General features: G+C 37.0%; 1 protein-coding gene across 8 annotated transcripts in view; it reads left to right on the forward strand.

Annotated features, from left to right (window-relative positions):
• Nucleotides 1-18163, forward strand: part of CNKSR2 (connector enhancer of kinase suppressor of Ras 2) — a 355641-nt gene that overhangs the window by 244375 nt on the left and 93103 nt on the right. For 4 of the 8 annotated variants that reach the window (XM_058291604.2, XM_058291606.2, XM_058291602.2 and 1 more), the window contains 2 exons: nucleotides 10609-10698; nucleotides 12238-12452. In XM_058291604.2, the coding sequence (XP_058147587.1) occupies nucleotides 10609-10698; nucleotides 12238-12452 (305 nt within the window). The remainder of the gene's footprint in view (nucleotides 1-10608; nucleotides 10699-12237; nucleotides 12453-18163) is intronic. The other 4 variants (XM_058291607.2, XM_058291601.2, XM_058291603.2 and 1 more) reach the window with 1 other exon arrangement.

An 18163-nucleotide genomic window follows, 5' to 3' on the forward strand; every position in this document is an offset into this window, starting at 1 on the left:
TTTTTTCTTATGCACAGTTAAATTATAATTAATAGCATTATTTCAAATATTTCTTAAAGAATCAAATACACACAGTAAATTCACACTTTCTTATTTAGTTCCAAGTAGAAGTCTGCTCTTTTGCTGTGATTTTTTAATATATATATATAATCTTTATTATCAGGGAAAAGTTATCATTCATCATCTCTGCTAGAGAGAAGAGAAAATGCAATTCTAATCATATGAAACTTATGCGTTCAAATAAAATGTAACATTTCCAGAGCAGAACTGGTGAATTGAAAATGCAGAATTATGAAATGTGGGCTATACTCAAAGGAATTGTTTTAATAAATTTCATAATGACTACATGTTGACTAGCTTCACAGAATAACATTGAATATCAAGCTGATGGTGATAAAGGACAATGTAATTGATTATGTGGGCAGGATTTTGAAGACATTGCTTTATCAAGATTTTTGTTTAAAAAAGGCATGCTTGAATTTGTAATTCTTTAATTTGAGAACTGGATGTTTTTAACCAAATAATATTTGTATGCCTGTGTCATCTTTCTTATCCACATCCGTATTAATGTTGAACACAGCAAGAAGCAAATGTTTTAACATAGTCATTTATACAGAGCCCTGAGAGGAGGACACAGAACTCTTTTGCCACTTATACAGTATTTAAACCATCTGAATCCTTCCCTATTCTTGCCACATCAGTCTAATGTAGATGAATTGTCTTTATACATAGTGGCAACATTTAAATAAGAAAAACCTGTCCTTCCTGACTCCAATATGTATGTAGCACAGTCTTTCTCTTGGTAAAATGTTTACAAAAAGGTAAATTGGTTCAAAATATAATTAGCCTTGGAATCAAGTATTAAAAGTGCCTATAGGTTCAGTCCAGGTCAAGAAGGCTCCCTGTCACCACAGAAGCTTTGAACAACCAGTAAGAACTGGCAGAAACATCTTTTTCAAAGCTCCCCAAAACAGTTAAAGGACTACAGTAATAGGATGAGTGCCAAATCAAGAAAAAGGCTACCTGAAAGCAGTAGGATCCCCTGTTGCCCTGGCTTGTCCCTTCCCTACCCCTCACCACCACTGCATGGAGCCCAGCTGGGTTCCCAGTGCAGATCCCTGATCCCAGTTCTAAAATGAGCAAGGTAACACTTGTGCACATACTGGAAACATATATGTCTGGCCCAATCTGTCTGGTGGGGGCCTGATGGACTTTGCTATCCCAGGATTTGTCCCCCATGTGTAGGGTGCAGCTTACTGACCTATAGAGTACTGTGAGAGATCCCCCAGTTCTTGCTGCTTGGGACAAGGAATTTCTGGCTGTAAGACATACAGTGCAGGACCTGGACCATGAGGAAACTGTTTCCTATGGAAGAAGGGACATTCCTATCCACATAAATGGGGAATTCCTAGGGCCAGGCTTACATGCCCAAGACAAGATGCATGTGCAGAAGGGTCAGGGAGGCTCCTATACATGGTCTAGAGATATTATACAACCCATTATATGGATAAGCTCTGAAGGAGAACATTTTCATAGATCAGTCTGCAAACTCTGGGAAAGGCAGTTTCTATTTTTCCATTCTTGGTTTTTTGTTTTTGTTTCGTTTTGTTGGGGTTTTTTTTGTTTGTTTTTTATTCTTTTTTGGTGGGGGGGGGGGTTGGTTACCCCCTGGCACACAAAGATAGCTATGTTATGACTTTAGTTAGATACAGCCTCAAGGAACAGAGACCACAGAGTCTAAATTCCACTGTTAACACATTAAAATACCAAAGTGTCCAGGTTTCTGCGAAAGATTAGAAAACATATAAAGAAGCAGGAAGCAGTGGCACAGACAAAGGAGATTAAAACATTAGAAACCATCAACAGAGATGATCAGACTTGATGCATATGGTCCTAAATGTTCTCAAAGAGCTAAAGGAACACATGGACAAGACCTAAGGAAATCAGTAAAATGATACATGTACTGAAACAGAATATCAATAGAGAGATGGAAATTATGAAAAGGAAATAAACAGCTGAATACCACAGTAACAGAAATTTAAAATTTCCTAGAGGAGTTCAACAACAGAAAGGAGCTAGCAGAAGAAAAAATCAGTGAACTTGAAGAGAAGACAATTGAAATCATCCAGTCTGAGGAACAGAAAGATGAATGAATAAAATTGAACAGAGTCTGTGGAACCTATGGGACACCATCAAGCATACCAATATACTAATTGTAGGAATCCCAGAAGGAAAAGAAAGAAAGAAGCAGAGTGAATATTCAAAGAAATAATGGCTGAAAACTTCCCAATTTAATGAAAGACATGAATATACACATCCAAGATGCGCAACGTATTCCAAACAGAATACACCCAAATAGACTCACACCGTGTCCATGTTATAATCAAACCATCAAATGCCAAAGATAAAGAGAAAATTCTGAAAGCCATTAGAGAGAAGCATCATATCAGTTTCAAGGGAGCATCAATAATATTTTGTCTATTTCTCATCAGAAACTATGAAGGCAAGAAGGTAGCAGGAGATCCTATTTAAAGTGCTGAAAGAGAAAAATTGCCAACCAAGAATTCCATATCCAGCAAAACTGTCTTTCAAAAATTAGGGTGGGATTAAACCATCCCCAGATAAACAAAAGCTGAGGGACGTCTTCACCACTAGACTGGCCCTGCAAGAAGTGGTAAAGGAGAGTCTTCAGGTTGAAAAAAAGAACATTAGGCAGTTGATACAGCCACAGGAAGAAATAAAAATCTCTGATAAAGTTAATGACATGAGTAACTATAAGTACCAGTAATATTATATTTTTGTTTTTGTAACTCCACTTTTTATTTCCTATAGGCTTTAAGAGGCAAATGCACAAAATATGATGATAAATCAGTGACTTTAGATTCATAATGAATAAACTCGTAATGTGATAAAAAGTACATAAAGTAGGTGTAGCAGTTTGATATGGTTATGAATTCCAAAATTAAATTTTGGATTATGTTTGTGATCTGATCTGTACCTTGGCCTGATTGAGTTATGATTAGGGTTTTAATTGGGCCATGTCATTAGGGCATTGAGTCCCCACCCCTTGGTGGGTGGGGACTCACAGATAAAAGGCATGGGAAAGAACAGAGTTGAGGGTTTTCTGATGTTGGAGTTTGATGCTGAAGTCTTAGCTGGAGCCATGGGAAGTAAGCTCCCAGAAGAAAGAGAAGCCAGCCCCAGGAAGAAAGGAACCTTGAACCCAGAGAAAAGCAAGCCCCAGGAACATAGGATCCCAGGAAGCCTGAACCCTCGCAGACATCAGCAGACATCTTGCTCCAACACGTGGAAATAGACTTTGGAGAGGAAAGTAACTTATGCTTTATGGCCTAGTATCTGTAAGCTCCTACCCCAAATAAATATCCATTATAACACCCAGCAGATTTCTGGTATTTTGCATCAGCATCCCTTTGGCTGACTAATACAGTTGGGAACAGAGGGGTATAGGAAAATAATGTGTGTATACTATTGAAGTTACAAGTTGGCATCAAAGCAAGCCATATTGTTACAGATTCTGGAAGTTAAATTTAAGCCCCATGGAAATCATAAAGAAAATATCAGAGAATAGCAAGTTTATAGAGACAGAAAGTAGTGTACAGGTTATAGGGGATGGGGGGGCAGGAGCAATGGGGAATTAATACAAAATCAAGGTAGGGTTTCTGTTTGGGGTAAAGGAAAAGTACAAAAATAGATGGTGGAGAGGATATAGCAACATCGTGAATGTGATTAATCCCACTGAATGGTATGCTTGCGAGAGATTGAGAGGGGAAGATTTATGTTGTATATGATTCCGCAATTTAAGAAAAGAGAAACTAAAGAGATAATAGCAATTAAATACAATAAATGATACTGAATGGGATCTAAGAATAGAGAAGAAAAGACTCAAAAGGATATTATTACAACAGAAGAAAAAATAGGAATATAGACTGTAAGCTTTATATCAATATTAAATTTCTTGAAGTTGATAACTGTACTTAAGGTGATCGCATAAGTGAATATCCTTTTTCATAGGAAATGTACATGGAAGTATTATGTGTTCAGGAAGCATGATGTGTGCAACCTACACTCAAATATTCAGTATATAGACAGTTGGAAGGAGGGAGGGAGAGAGGAAGGAGCAAAATTGGCAAAATGTTAAAATTGGTGGATCTGGGTATGGAGGGATGGTGTGGGGTGTATGAGGTTTGTGTTATTTTTGCAACGGTCTTGTAAGTTTGAAATTAATTCAAAGTAACAAGTTAAAATTTTTAATGCCTGTAATTTTTATGCAATTCAACATATTCCATTGACAATTCATGTATACTACTTCCCATTTAAAGTATACATTACTTTTAGAAAGCAGTAGGAAAATGGACAAACAAGATACAACATATTCTTTGAAATGAAATGTTCATTGTTTTTGTTCTCCCTTAATGAAACAGAAAAGATTTCTCCTAATAGTCATTTGGTTTGTATTTGGTTTGTATTATTTAATGGGCATTAAAGCCAATGCTTAAATAATTGTTTACAAGCTCTTTTATAAAAAAAAAATTTTAAGGCCCCTAATGATCAAAGTGCCCATTCTTATTTTATTGGATCCAGATTATTAACCTTATCCTTAAAAAAAATTATTTACTTCCCTTTTAATTCAGTTTTACTTCCTCTTTAAATGTGTGTTCCTCTGTCTTAAATAACCTTGTGATATTTTCCTAAAAATGCAGTCAACCATCTGAAAGTAATTTTTCTTTCTGGAATGTGGGGAGCTTGATGGCTGTATGTGACAACCTTATAGTTTAACTGTTCCTTACTACATTTTCATCATAATATTGTCTAAGATATTCATAAGAGAATTGTATATGTACGTACATTTTTTCCATTAGAGTCTGGACTTTAAAGGGTATGGAGGACTTATGGGTAAATTTTTCTGTAGTTTCTTCCAACTCTTTCTCAGCTGTTAGAGAGATGATTGCTTCTCAGGTGCTGCCTCTTACCCTGAAACTTCATGATTTTAGTATGTTTTGAGAGTAAAAAAAGTACTGTTATTGACACGTTTCAGTAGACATCATGAGCAGCTTAAAGACTGGAATGTTTCTAGAAGAGGAATGAGGAGATACTACTTCTAGTTCTGAGCTGATTACCAACAGCTCTTTAAGGCTCAGTTTGTTTAAAAAAAAAAAGTGAAGAGGGAGCAGATGTGGATCAAGCGATTGAGCTCCTACCTACACACAGGAGGTCTGGGTTCGGTTCCCAGAGCCTCCTGAGGAGGACAAGCAAGAGAGCAAGCTGACATAACAGGCTGGCGTGGCAAGCTGACACAACAAGATTATACAGTAAGAGACATTTGGAGGAAAACAAAATTAAGACACAACAAAACAGAGTGGAAGTGGCTTGAGCAATTAGGTACCTCCCTCCCACATGGGAGGTCCCAGGTTCGGTTCCCAGTACCTCCTAAAAAAAAGAAGACCAGCACATAACAAACTGACACAGCAAAAACAAACGAGAAGGTGGGGATAAATAAATAAAATAAATCTTAGAGGGGAGAAAAGTGAAGAGATTTGATCAAGATGACATACTATCATAGAAGGAAGGAAGCAAGGAAGGAAAGAAAATAGAAACTAAAGGTTTAGCTTGGGTCCTTTTGGTCTAGTGTATGAGGAAGGTCCCTATTTACTTTCTTAATAAGCACTCAGTTAAATACTAAGCAGAAACTGTGTTTACAGCACTGTGCTAAGTGCTGGAGATACCACAGTAAACAACAGAGACATTATCCCTTCCCTCCTGGAATTTACATTCTAGAAGAGGGACAAATTTCAAGCAATTAATTTATAAATGATTTTTTTACTATAATTGGCATGCTATGAAGAACTGCAAGACAAATGAAAATAAATGCTGAGAAACTTGAGAGCAACCCTGTGCAAGTGACATTTTTGCTTAGCCCTAACCTCTGAAAATTTTCTACTGATTTTAGCAACATGGAGATCATAGTGATTTTGCCAGGAGCAGTTTGGGTGAAGTAGTGGGAGTAGAAGCTTAATTGGAGAAATAAGAAAGTGAGTAGGTGATAAGGCTTGGAGACTAGGAGTGTAAATAAGTCATTCTAGGAGATTTTATGAAAGGGGGAGCAGAGAAATAATGTGGTAGCTGGTTGGGGATTTGAGGTCAAGAGAGGTTTTTTGTTTGTTTGTTTTGTTTTTTAAGGCAAAATCACAGCATGTTTGTATGGGAATGGGAATGATTGAGTAAAGAGCGGAAACTTGATGCAGGAGAGAGAAGGGAGAATTGCTCAAGTCATGCCCCTGAGTAGTAATAGAGGATAGGATCCAGTGAAAAACTCAGTAATTTGGGATATCCCTAATAACTAGCATCCTTTCATTCAACCATCAAAAAATGACTTAATAAATACTTCCTTTGGATCCAAGTCTTTGCCAGGAACATTCATAAGAAAGATATGTAAGACCTAGTTCCTGCTAAAAAATTAGAAAAAAATTATAAACAGATATAATACAGTATAATAAGCATCCTATATACTAAAGATTCTGGGAAAGAGCTAAGGGAGCCCAGATAAGTGAGCAATTAACTCTGCCAAAGGGAACTGTAACATTTGTAATATCACCTAAAATGCTCTATTATCTAAGGTAAGAATTAGTTTATTTTCAAGGGATTCTGTGTACCAGTAATAAAGCATAGCAATTTTTATATTAAAATATATTACTATAGAATATTATAAAGCTCTCCATCACTGACTGTGAACTTAAAATTATATTAAGTCTTCTATTTGTATTTAATTGCAGTTAAATATTGTTTATAATTTTAAAAAGCTGCCTACCATCAATTTCAGAATAAAATTCAAAGGAAATCCAGCAATACTTACCTTTTTCACCTGTGCTACACTCATTAGCATACACTAGAAATACAGTGCACAATTCCTGCCTCAATGGGAATCCCAGTTAGAAAACTGCAGCTGTGGAACAGTTATGAATACCCAAGGAACAAAATAATAGTATGTGATGAGGCAGTGGCACAAGAGTTATCACAGGGCCTGTGATAGTGTCAACTGAACTCTACAATTAATAAATACTTTATGCTTAGAGAAATATAAAATTACTTTTAAGATAGCATGGTCAGCAAGAAATTTTAAATGGCCTCTAATCCTCATATTCCTTGACTACAACAAAAGAAAAGGACTGCACTGGTATAATTACTATACTACATTTCTCATGCTACACCAAAGAAATGAAATGGGTAGTTTTGCTCAGGAAAGCAGTTTATCATTGTAGTTGCTCTTATCAATTTTCATAATGATTTAATAATCTTAACTTCACCACCTCAAGAATTAATCTGTGTTACTACCTAGGAGACTTCTTAAAATTTTCCAGACTATACTTCAGATATTTATGTTTAATTTATGCGCATTTACATAGCAATGGATCTGATGTATTTAATTTAATAAGCCTTAAAAGGCGTATAAGCATAAAATACTTTGCATCTATGAATAATATATATTTTACTTAAATCTAACTATAATGCTTATAGTACTTTTTTTTTTACCAAGAGCACTGTAGCATCAAACCATAAAGTTCTTTTTCCATTTGAACTTTGCTGTCTTGTGAAATTAAAATCCTGCTATATGCATCCAGTAGCAAACTTATTTCCAAGCTGTAATCAGTGATCTGGGTATTGGAATTAGAAATGATTTCGCCATTGCCTATTTTTCAGTCTTCCAAGGACTGCTGTTTATGTGAGGATGTTACTTTATATTGTTAATTTACCTGTTTAAGTCTGTTTCATTATTTTAGCACAATGAGAAGTGTATAAATGAAGCAATACTTACAAGCAACATTATTTGTTATGCCTTAACAAATACTCTTTTTAAAATACTTGTTTTCATTTGCATTGCTAAATGTATAGCTTTATAAATAATAAAAGCAAAACCTTGATGTCCTCTAAAAGTCTATTTCAATTAATTTTTTTTATCTCAATTGGGTTTTTTGGGGTCTAATTCAATATATTTTCCTTCAATTTTGAGTTAGTAATATATGGTATAATTCCTTTTAGAAAAACACTCCATGAAAAGTCATTTTTAAAATCTACTCCAGATTTTTTCCTATGGTCAATGATATAACCAGAAGCACCCAGGACTAATTACATGCTTCAATGACTTAGCTCCATTAAAATTTCAAAGAAGATGACCTGAAACACAATAAATATAATTATGTATTTCATGTGTTTGTACAAAATATTTTAACATAAGTGCAAATCATTCTTATATTTGTGTACATATATTTGACTCCAAACAACCAATCATTTCTTTAGGTATCCAACAAGAGTTTATTTTATAACCTATAGCTCAAGTTAAACAGTTAACTGCTTGTTTTTTTTTGTTTTTTTTAAAGATTTATTTATTTATTTAATTTCCCCCCCTCCCCTGGTTGTCTGTTCTTGGTGTCTATTTGTTGCGTCTTGTTTCTTTGTCTGCTTTTGTTTCTTTGTCCGCTTCTGTTGTCGTCAGTGGCACGGGAAGTGTGGGCGGCGCCATTCCTGGGCAGGCTGCACTTTCTTTTCGCGCTGGGCGGCTCTCCTTATGGGTGCACTCCTTGCGGGTGGGGGCTCCCCCACGCGGGGGACACCCTTGCGTGGCACGGCACTCCTTGCGCGCATCAGCACTGCGCATGGCCAGCTCCACACGGGTCGAGGAAGCCCGGGGTTTGAACCGCGGACCTCCCATATGGTAGACGGACGCCCTAACCACTGGGCCAAAGTCCGTTTCCCTTAACTGCTTGTTTATTGGATTGTTTTTCACTTTTCAAAAGCTTTTCTTGGTGAAACAGTGTTAGAGCTGTTAACTACTTCAGTTTCCGTGTACATGCTGAAATGGAGTTTATTTTTAAAACCAATAATATCTTCTAGATATTTTGAAAATAAAGCATTCGTAACATTGCAAATCTGCAGTAATTCTGTAAAGCAGTGGAATAGATATGACAAAAGGAGATCTCTTCTAAAACATTTAACCTATCCTCAATGGACAGAATATATTTACCTGGATCAACTTACCCAAATTCCCTATGTATAAAAGAGCAGAGATTTACTCCAAGAAAGTTGGTACACTGTGTTTAAAAACAGAAGTGCAAGTTTTCTAACAGATTTTTTTAAATACCTGGAGTAACTATAATAATTGGTAATGAAATTTAGCTGGGCAAGGAGGAAAGTGAAGAGGCCATATGGTTACTGAGAGATATTAAAAAGTGGTAAGATTGATAGATTAAAAATGGAAGTCTTGTTGGACTTGGTGTACTGTAGGGAGCAGGCTAGAAATACAGAAGGTGGTAGTTGGAAAGTGGAATATTTGGAGGGATAGCAACCTTTACAGATGACAAGATTAAGCATATTACCACAGGAATGAATGGAGGAGAGGAGTTCAAGAAACTGACCCAGTTATTGGAGGGCGAATATTGAAGTCACCAAGAATTATTGCCAAAGCAGTGTTTGAGTGCCTGCCTTTGAATCCTGGTACTACCTTGCCAGCTGTATGTCCTTGGACAAGTTATGTAACCAGTCTCAGTTTCCTTGTCTGATAAAATAAGGATAATGAGAGTATATTTCTCACAATTGTTATGAGGATTAAACAATTTAATGCATATAAAACCCTAAAGAAAGTACCTAGCATATGGTAAATGGTATAGGATTGTTAGTACTATTATCATGATCATCATCATTATTACTATAACCCCATCCTGTGTCATTCTCTGCTTTTCATTCATTCAAAATTTACTAATCGACTGTCTTATGCCAAGAATTGTGGTATCCTTCTCAAATGTCTGTATGATTTTCTTTGGCTGTTTTGTGCTTCAGGAACTTCAAGTTGAACAAAAGTAATATGCTGCAGCCTCCCCAAAAAGTTTATCTTTGGAGTCTATGCCAGGAGTTCTCCTGGCTAAAATAAAATCCTGTTTAGTAAGAATATAGGCCCAGAGTGAAATAGGACAGGCCAAAGCATTGGCCATTTGGATTTGTAAATTAGACATGTTTGTTATAGCTGAAGAAATGCTTACGGGCAGACTTAGCCATAAAAGAGAATCTAGCCATATTGCTGAGGCATGATAGTATCCAAAAGGTATGGTGGTAGGAGTTAGGAGGTTGTCAGGAGAAGACGTTAGCATTGTGTTTCTCCAACATGAAAAGGGAGTTAATGTCCTGGCCTGGCAAGCAGATTTAACACAAGGGGCTGCCATCGTAGAGGGAGGCTATCGAAATAGACACTTGGGCACTGGGGAATAACCCAGAAATTTAGTTACTGAAAATGAAGTCACTGAAATAATTATCTTCTTTTAAAGGATCATGTTTTAAAGTCTGGAGCTCCTGAGAGAACAAACCTAAGCTATTCTTTATTATTGAGAAAAAGTGCCTTAAGTTTGCATTCTCACCTGGCCAATTGCCACAGGCAGTTTCACCTTCTGGCTCAAAACACACATTTTCTTCATCTACACTAATGCCAACCATAATGTTGCATATGAGTGAGTGTGTTTTGCAGAGTGTAGCTAAAAATCAGTGTGACTTTGAGCGGACATGGGGAAGAAAAACAATGTGATATGAATTTTGTTCTCTGTTTAGGCAAGCTACGACCTATATCTATGCCAGTGGAGTATAATTGGGTGGGGGACTATGAAGATCCAAATAAGATGAAGAGAGATAGTAGAAGAGGTAAGTGTTCTAGAATTTCAGTGTAGGCTGGGTTGTTTGAACAATAAGCAGATTTAAATGTTCTTTAAATAGGATGTTATGGCTTCAGTGGAAAACTTTTCGTTCTGTCATTGACTTTATGGTACACCAAAACCAAGACAGAGCAATGTTTAACTGTCTTGATTGGTTATTAAGTAGATATGGTCTCTGAATGCTTCCAAAGTGATTCAGAATAGATAAGTATACTAGAAAAAATGAATATCTGATTACTATTTGAAATTTAATATTTCAAAACAAAAAGGTCAGAAGTGTGAAACTGCACAAGAGAATTAAATTCAGTGAATAGGAGCAGTTTGTGTTGAGTCCCCATTTGTCCGCAATGCAACCTCACTACTTTTGAATTGATAGAATCTTAATATAAGTATGAAACAGATGAGTAAAAGCTAATGAACTCTGGGGGAGTTACTATAATGAAAACCATAAAGAAATGGGGAAAAACCTGCTTTTTTCCTGTTTTGTTTGCTGTTCAGGAATATCTTCTTACTTGGGGGTGGGGTACTCTTGAAGTATCTACCAAAATTAAATTTTTCTGTTCTCTTATCCTGATATTGATGTGAGCAGTAAAGAGAGCAACTGAAAACCTCACTCCTTAATGGGATTTGGTGTGGATATGGTGGGCCCCGTGAGTCATGCTACTATTTCCACTTTTCCAAATAGGCATAAGATTTGGGATGAAAAACAACAAAATTTTTAAAAAGCCAAAAACTTCATAGAACCTAAGCTCACTAAGTTTCCTTCATGATATGTCTGACCCATGTGTCTGTTATTTCTATCCAGTGTATAGAATTTATTTCATTACTACGCAGATCCACAAACCACACAGGGACAAACAAGAATGAATATCTGTTTCTTTAGTATTCATAACACTTGCTTTATGGAGCAAACATTTCTAGAATGTTGGTAAATACAGGAACAATCCAGATTCTTTTACATCTATGTATTCATTGTTCCAACGTCAGTTTCTAACCACTTATCTCATAGAATAAATCAGGAAAAAATAAAAGAGAAATGTTTGTCTCTGCCATCTAAGTCACTCTTTTTGGACTTCATATGAGAGTGACATCTTTTTAAAAAATACTATGCAGTACTAAATTCTGACTATCAATTTAAGCATGGTTTTTATGAACTAGGTTTCCTGACTATTGGTTCATAATGCAGGCTTTAACTTCTTTAAGGATGCTACCTAACATATCATAGGTCAGTGTTTGTCATCAGGCTTTAGCAGAATCCCCCTGAGGGAGCTTGTTAAAAATTTTATGAGCCACCCACCCAGAACTTTTTATTCAAAGTCCACAAGTGATTCTCGCATAATTGCTCCAGAGATAAAATTTGCAGAAACACTCTATAGACTTTTTCTTATTTGTCCTATGATCACAAGTAATACATAGTTATTTTATAAATTAAGTTAAATTCTGAAATGAAATCTAATAGCATTAGGAAAAATGGCAAATTTCGGATATTTGTATATTTATATTGGTATATTTATCTCTTTTTATATAGAAAACTCTCTACTCCGATATATGAGCAATGAAAAAATTGCTCAAGAAGAATACATGTTTCAGAGAAACAGCAAAAAGGACACAGGGAAGAAGTCAAAAAAGAAGGCTGATAAGAATAATAGCCCGACTCACTATTCATTACTACCTAGTTTGCAAATGGATGCATTGCGACAAGACATCATGGGTACACCTGTGCCAGAGACCACGCTATACCATGTAAGTAAAATTCTTAAACATTCCTTTTATTGGAAGACTGACAAATGACTCTTTTGGGCTAATTTCAGATTATTTATTTTTATCCTATTTCCATACTTTCTCAAAAGAACCTAACAGTTGATTTGTTCTTCAGTTCACATATTCAGTGAGTTTATATGTTGCAGCAGGTTACATTTTTAATGAGAAGGTAATATGCATAAAATTTATAGATAACAATTAACTGATTAATCATTAGTGTGATAATACACAATGAATTGGATAGCTGTAAAATTCAACATTAAAAATTGAAATTTTAATATGTTCATTATATTTTTAAATGAGCATCTCCTACATGCTAAACATTGTGTGTGGCACTAGAGGTAAAAAATGGAAAGTCAGCACATTCTTTTATGGAGAGAAAGACATGCAGCAAGTCCAGTATAATTCAACTATTGTAATAGGTGAGTGCATGAAGTATAGGAGGAACATAGGAGAAACCTAGGAGAAGAAGGGAAAGTGAGAGAAGCCTCAGAATAGGGAACATTTGAATGAAGAGTGAAAGATCAGTAGCAGTATTTTAGTGGAAAGGCATATACAGAGTGTTGTAGTTTCTTGGCTACTCAAGCAAATACCATGCAATGGATTGACCAAGAATGGGAATTGATTAGCGCACAGCTTTGAGGTTAGGAGAAGTCCAAATCAAGGCATCATTAAGGCAATGCCTTCTTCCTGAACACTGGCATTCTGGGGCTGGCTACTAGTGATCCTTGGCCCTTGGCTCCTCTGCCATGTAGCAATGCACATGGCAGCCTCTCCTGGCGTCTCCCTTCTCTTCTGGCTTCTTTCTTCCCATGGCTCACACACTCTCTCCTCTGAGTTTCATTCTGCTTATAAAGGACTCCAGTAATAGGATTAAGATCCATCCTTACCAAATTGGGCCACACCCTAACTTAAGTAACCTCGTCAAAAGATCCTATTTACAAATGGGTTCACACTCACAGGAATGGCTTAAGTTTAAGAAAATGTGGGAAGTGGACTTGGCCCAGTGGTTAGGGCATCCGTCTACCACATGGGAGGTCCGTGGCTCAAACCCCGGGCCTCCTTGACCCGTGTGGAGCTGGCCCATGCGCAGTGCTGATGTGTGCAAGGAGTGCCAGGCCACGCAGGGGTGTCCCCCACGTAGGGGAGCCCCACGCACAAGGAGTGCGCCCCATAAGGAGAGCCGCCCAGCGCAACAGAAAGTGCAGCCTGCCTAAGAATGGCGCCGCCCACATGGAGAGCTGACACAACAAGATGAAGCAACAAAAAGAAACACAGATTCCCATGCCACTGACAACAGAAGCGGACAAAGAGAAAACGCAGCAAATAGACACAGAGAACAGATAACTGGGGCCAGTGGGGGGAAGGGGAGAGAAATAAATAAACAAATCTTTAAAAAAAAAAAAGAACATGTTTTTCTGGGGTACATAGCCCCAAACCACCACACAGATGCAACACAAATGTGCAGGAATAAGGTATGCTCCAGGCGTTGGTGGTTCATTAAAAAGTGGGGGAATGCATATGAGAAAAAGGCAGTAGATGGGCCTGAAGAGGCAGGTAGGCAGGGATTATTAGATCAGGAATTTGATGATAAAGTACTTAGGCTGCCTTTTTCTTGTATTGGTGAATAGCCATTGAAGAATTTTGAGCTGGAGATTTGCATGATCAGATTGGAATGTTGGATCAGTCTGGTGCAGAGCATCATTTGAGAGGCATGAGCCCAGAGGCTAATAAGCCTAGGCGGGACGGATGATGAGAAAATAGGATAATAGCAGTCTCCACTGAGAACCTTGATAGCCAGAACATTCAAATTCAATGTCAACCCATCTTCATCTAATGCTCTTTTGCACAATTTTGATTACAAGAGGCTTTATTGTGCCAGTGAACAACAAAGCTTCTTATTAGGATCCCTTAAAAAATATTGAGTTTTTAAGCAATTTGAGTAAATGTGCCTGAATGCTCAAATTATCAAAAAATTTCAGCAGTCATTGCTGTGGAAGGTGTAAACTATTCTAGGTATACAAGATGTGAAGGATTTAATAACTTGAGCTGTTTTCTGAGTAAATCTCTTGATTCATCTACTTATTCTATAGCACTCATAAAATTAAAGTGTAGAAAAATATTTTCCTTTATTTCGATTGGAGTAGAAATTTCTTTTTTGTTGTTTTTTTAAACTTATTGAAGTATATCACTCATACATAAACATACATAAACACACTAAATGTAAGATAAGGACTATAATTAGTAGTAAGATTTTGACAATATTCTTTCATAATATGTAACAAACGTCTCACAACAATGCAAGGTACTTGTGGATGGTTGATGTATGGGACCCCTGTATGATGTTATGCATGTTTGCTTTGTAAGTTCACAACTTTTACTATACACTTATTCTTTATGTGTGTTCATATATAAATAATATAAAGATAATAATAGGGTGGGTTGGGGGAAAAATACTTTGGTTAGTAGAACTTTTTTTAGCACACCTAAATTCCTCATTCTCTACCCTCCCTTCTCCCCAGTAACAGACCCTCAAGCCTCTTCCACTCCAAGAAGCTAGTGCCCATATCAAAATCTGCTCTCTTAAATGACTGACAAATCAAGATATTATTATTTTTTCCACAGGCATTTGTAGTCTCAAATCATTACTCTTAGCTGTGTGTTGGCAGCGACTTTTGCTATCACCAGGAGTTAGAAGAGCTGTATACGAACTGAACTCCCCCTAGAATCTAATGTTCCAACCATAAATAATAGCCTGAACAAAGGTCTGAAGATAAGAGGCAGCTGGCCCATTTGAGAGGCAAGTCAGTAGTGAGAGATGAGGCTGGAGATGGAAGAAAGGGCCACTTCACCTAGAGTGTATTAGCTGTTAAAGGAGTTTGGATTTTATCCTAAGAGGAGTGGTGAGCCATTGAAGTTGCATTTAAACACTCAACCTGTTCCTTTCTGTCATGAACATCTGGACAGGAGTATACTGTGAGAGGAAGAAAACAGGAGAATTAGAGAGATGAGGCTTGTGGGTTTTGAGCTGTTAAACTGTGGAAGAGAATACAAGGTTGAGTCAAACTGGTAATGAGGAATACTGTGAATATTGTTAAATTAGTGAGCCAAAGGGGTGCTGATGCAAAGTACCAGAAATCTGCTGGGTTTTATAAAGGGTGTTTATTTGGGGTAGAAGCTTACAGTCACAAGGCCCTAAAGAGTAAGTTATTTCCCTCACAAATGTCTGTTGCCACGTGTTGGAGCAAGATGGCTGCGGGCCTCTGAGGGTTCAGTCTTCCTCTTCCTCTTAAGGCACCATGGGCCCAGCTTCTTCCTATCTCAGCTGTAGGCTGCCATAAGGCTTGTCTCTATTCAGGGCTGGTCTCTTTCCAAGCTAAGCTGCTCTGCTCTCTCAACAAGGCCAGCTGTAAACTATCAGGCAAACTGCTCTGCTCTCTCCCTTGGGCTCCAGTCAAAACTAACTCTCTCCTCTGCCTTATTGTTTTCTGTGCGTTTTCTCTGTGAGTCCCTGCCCACCAAGAGGGCGGGGATTCAATGGCATACTGACATGGCCAAATCAAAGCCCTAACCTTAATTTAATCAAGTAAAAGAGAAGCCTCTGAATTTAATACAAAAGGTAGCACACCCAGAGGTAAGACCAGTTTACAAACATAATCAATATCTCTTTTTGAATTCATAAGTAATATCAACCTGCCACCATTTTCTGGGAGTGTGAATTGTTACTATCTTTCTGAAGAGTGTTATTAAGCTATATACATACATACATACACACACATATACGTTTTACTTTCCTAGCTGCTAAAACAAATACATACATTGGGTTGGCTTAAACAGTGGGAATTTATTGACTCACAATTTTGAGGCTAGGAGAAGTCCAAAATTGAGTCCTTATCAAGGCAAGACCTTCCCTTTGAAGACTGGCTTTCTGGTGGTGGTGGCCAGCAATCCCTGGTCCTTGGCTTTTCCATCACATGGGAGTGCACCAGACAGCATCTTTTCCTTTCTATTCTGGGTTCTGTTGACTTCCAGTTTCTGGCTCCTCCCTGTGGCTTCTCTTGCTGTGTTCAATTTCGTTTACTTATAAGGACTTCAGCCATATTGGATGAAGGTCCACCCTCATTCAGTTTCAGCACAGCTTTAACATCTTCGAAGGTCCTATTGACAAATGGGTTCACATGCACAAGACCCTGGATTGGGCCTACACATGCCTTTTGTGGGGTACATGATTCAGTCCTCAACAATATATCAAGAACCTGGTCTAGTAACTTCACTTCTAGAAATTTATTTTAAGAGAGAAATCAAAGAGCCTACTTTTGCCTCCTACTGTTATCATATGTCCTGATTTGGTAGCATGGTATTTTACAAATAGGTTGTATCTATCCCAACTAATTTTTGACAGAAGGCCAACACAGAGTAAGGCATACTGTTAACCTTGTGGTAGGTCTTCCCATGATATGCTGATCCAGCAAACCCAGAGTAAAAAGGTAGTACTTTCTATCTCTTTTCTCTGATTTGGAAGAAGCAAATTAATTATTAGCCCCAAAGTATATGTTGCGTGCCTATAACCAATGTTCAGAAAAGAAAACATTCATTGGTAGGGTTGTTTCTAGATTTTAAGTTCCCTCGAGGACCTTGCCTTATGCTTATTTAATAATTTCACAGCTGCTGGGGAGTTTCCACATTTGGTATGACTTTTGAATCTCACAACAACCCTATTTGCAAGTAACAAAATTCAAAACCTAAAAAGGTTAAGTAACTTACTGAAAGTAGTATTGGAAAAAAGCGTTAAGTCAGAACCAGAACCCAAATTACCTACTCCAGTGATTTTTCTATACTCTAGCCTCGTGTTTTGTGCATAGTAGGCATTCCATATACAAATGAATAAGTAAATAATAATAATTTAATGACTAATGAACAATTGTGTGAATTTTTTTAAAAGTTTGGCTTTTTAACAAGCACTGCCCTCGTCCATTAATTTTTATGACATTTTCAGTACTTGGATTGATTTCGATCCAGATTTCTCTTTTGCTTTATGTTACTCTTTGGTATTAAGAAAATTATACAGAGCTTCTGCTGTTATAAAGCTGAAGTAGTTATTCAGCATAATCTATTGCTGTGACTACAGATTATTGTAGTTAAAATACTTTGGGCCTTAGAGGTAAAATGACATACCATTTATATTTCACAGGATTTCTTGTTGGTATTGTTTTTATCTGTTTATACACACTTGCTTAAACAATGAAAGGATTTTTTCCTTTTTGTGTAAAATTTTCCTGAAATCGTAAGATAAATATCATTATGTAATCCAATTACCTTTATAATGAGCCACTAATCTTTGTTCTTACCAAATATTCCTTTGGATAACATGGCCATTTTTAACAGCAGAATAGGGCTTTGAAGACTGAATATTGAGTTTCATATGCTGCTATCTCTGCTGTAATACTAGTTTCATGTAACCTAAAGGTTTTTGGTTTAAGTTTAGAGAAAGTTCAGGTAATTTAACAGCCGGTTCATAACAACACTAAATACCCTTCAATACACTAAAGGGGTTGGAGTGGGAGGTTGGGTGTTCCTTATAAGCCAACCTAGATTAAGTCCCTACTGGTCTATTTGGGAAAGCAACCCAGTACAAACACACAAACAAGGCATATATAGTTTAGCTTCAGGACTTGACTCATTTCTCTTAGTTC

This window comes from Dasypus novemcinctus, chromosome X (assembly GCF_030445035.2).
Source record: "Dasypus novemcinctus isolate mDasNov1 chromosome X, mDasNov1.1.hap2, whole genome shotgun sequence".
Taxonomy (NCBI): domain Eukaryota; kingdom Metazoa; phylum Chordata; class Mammalia; order Cingulata; family Dasypodidae; genus Dasypus; species Dasypus novemcinctus.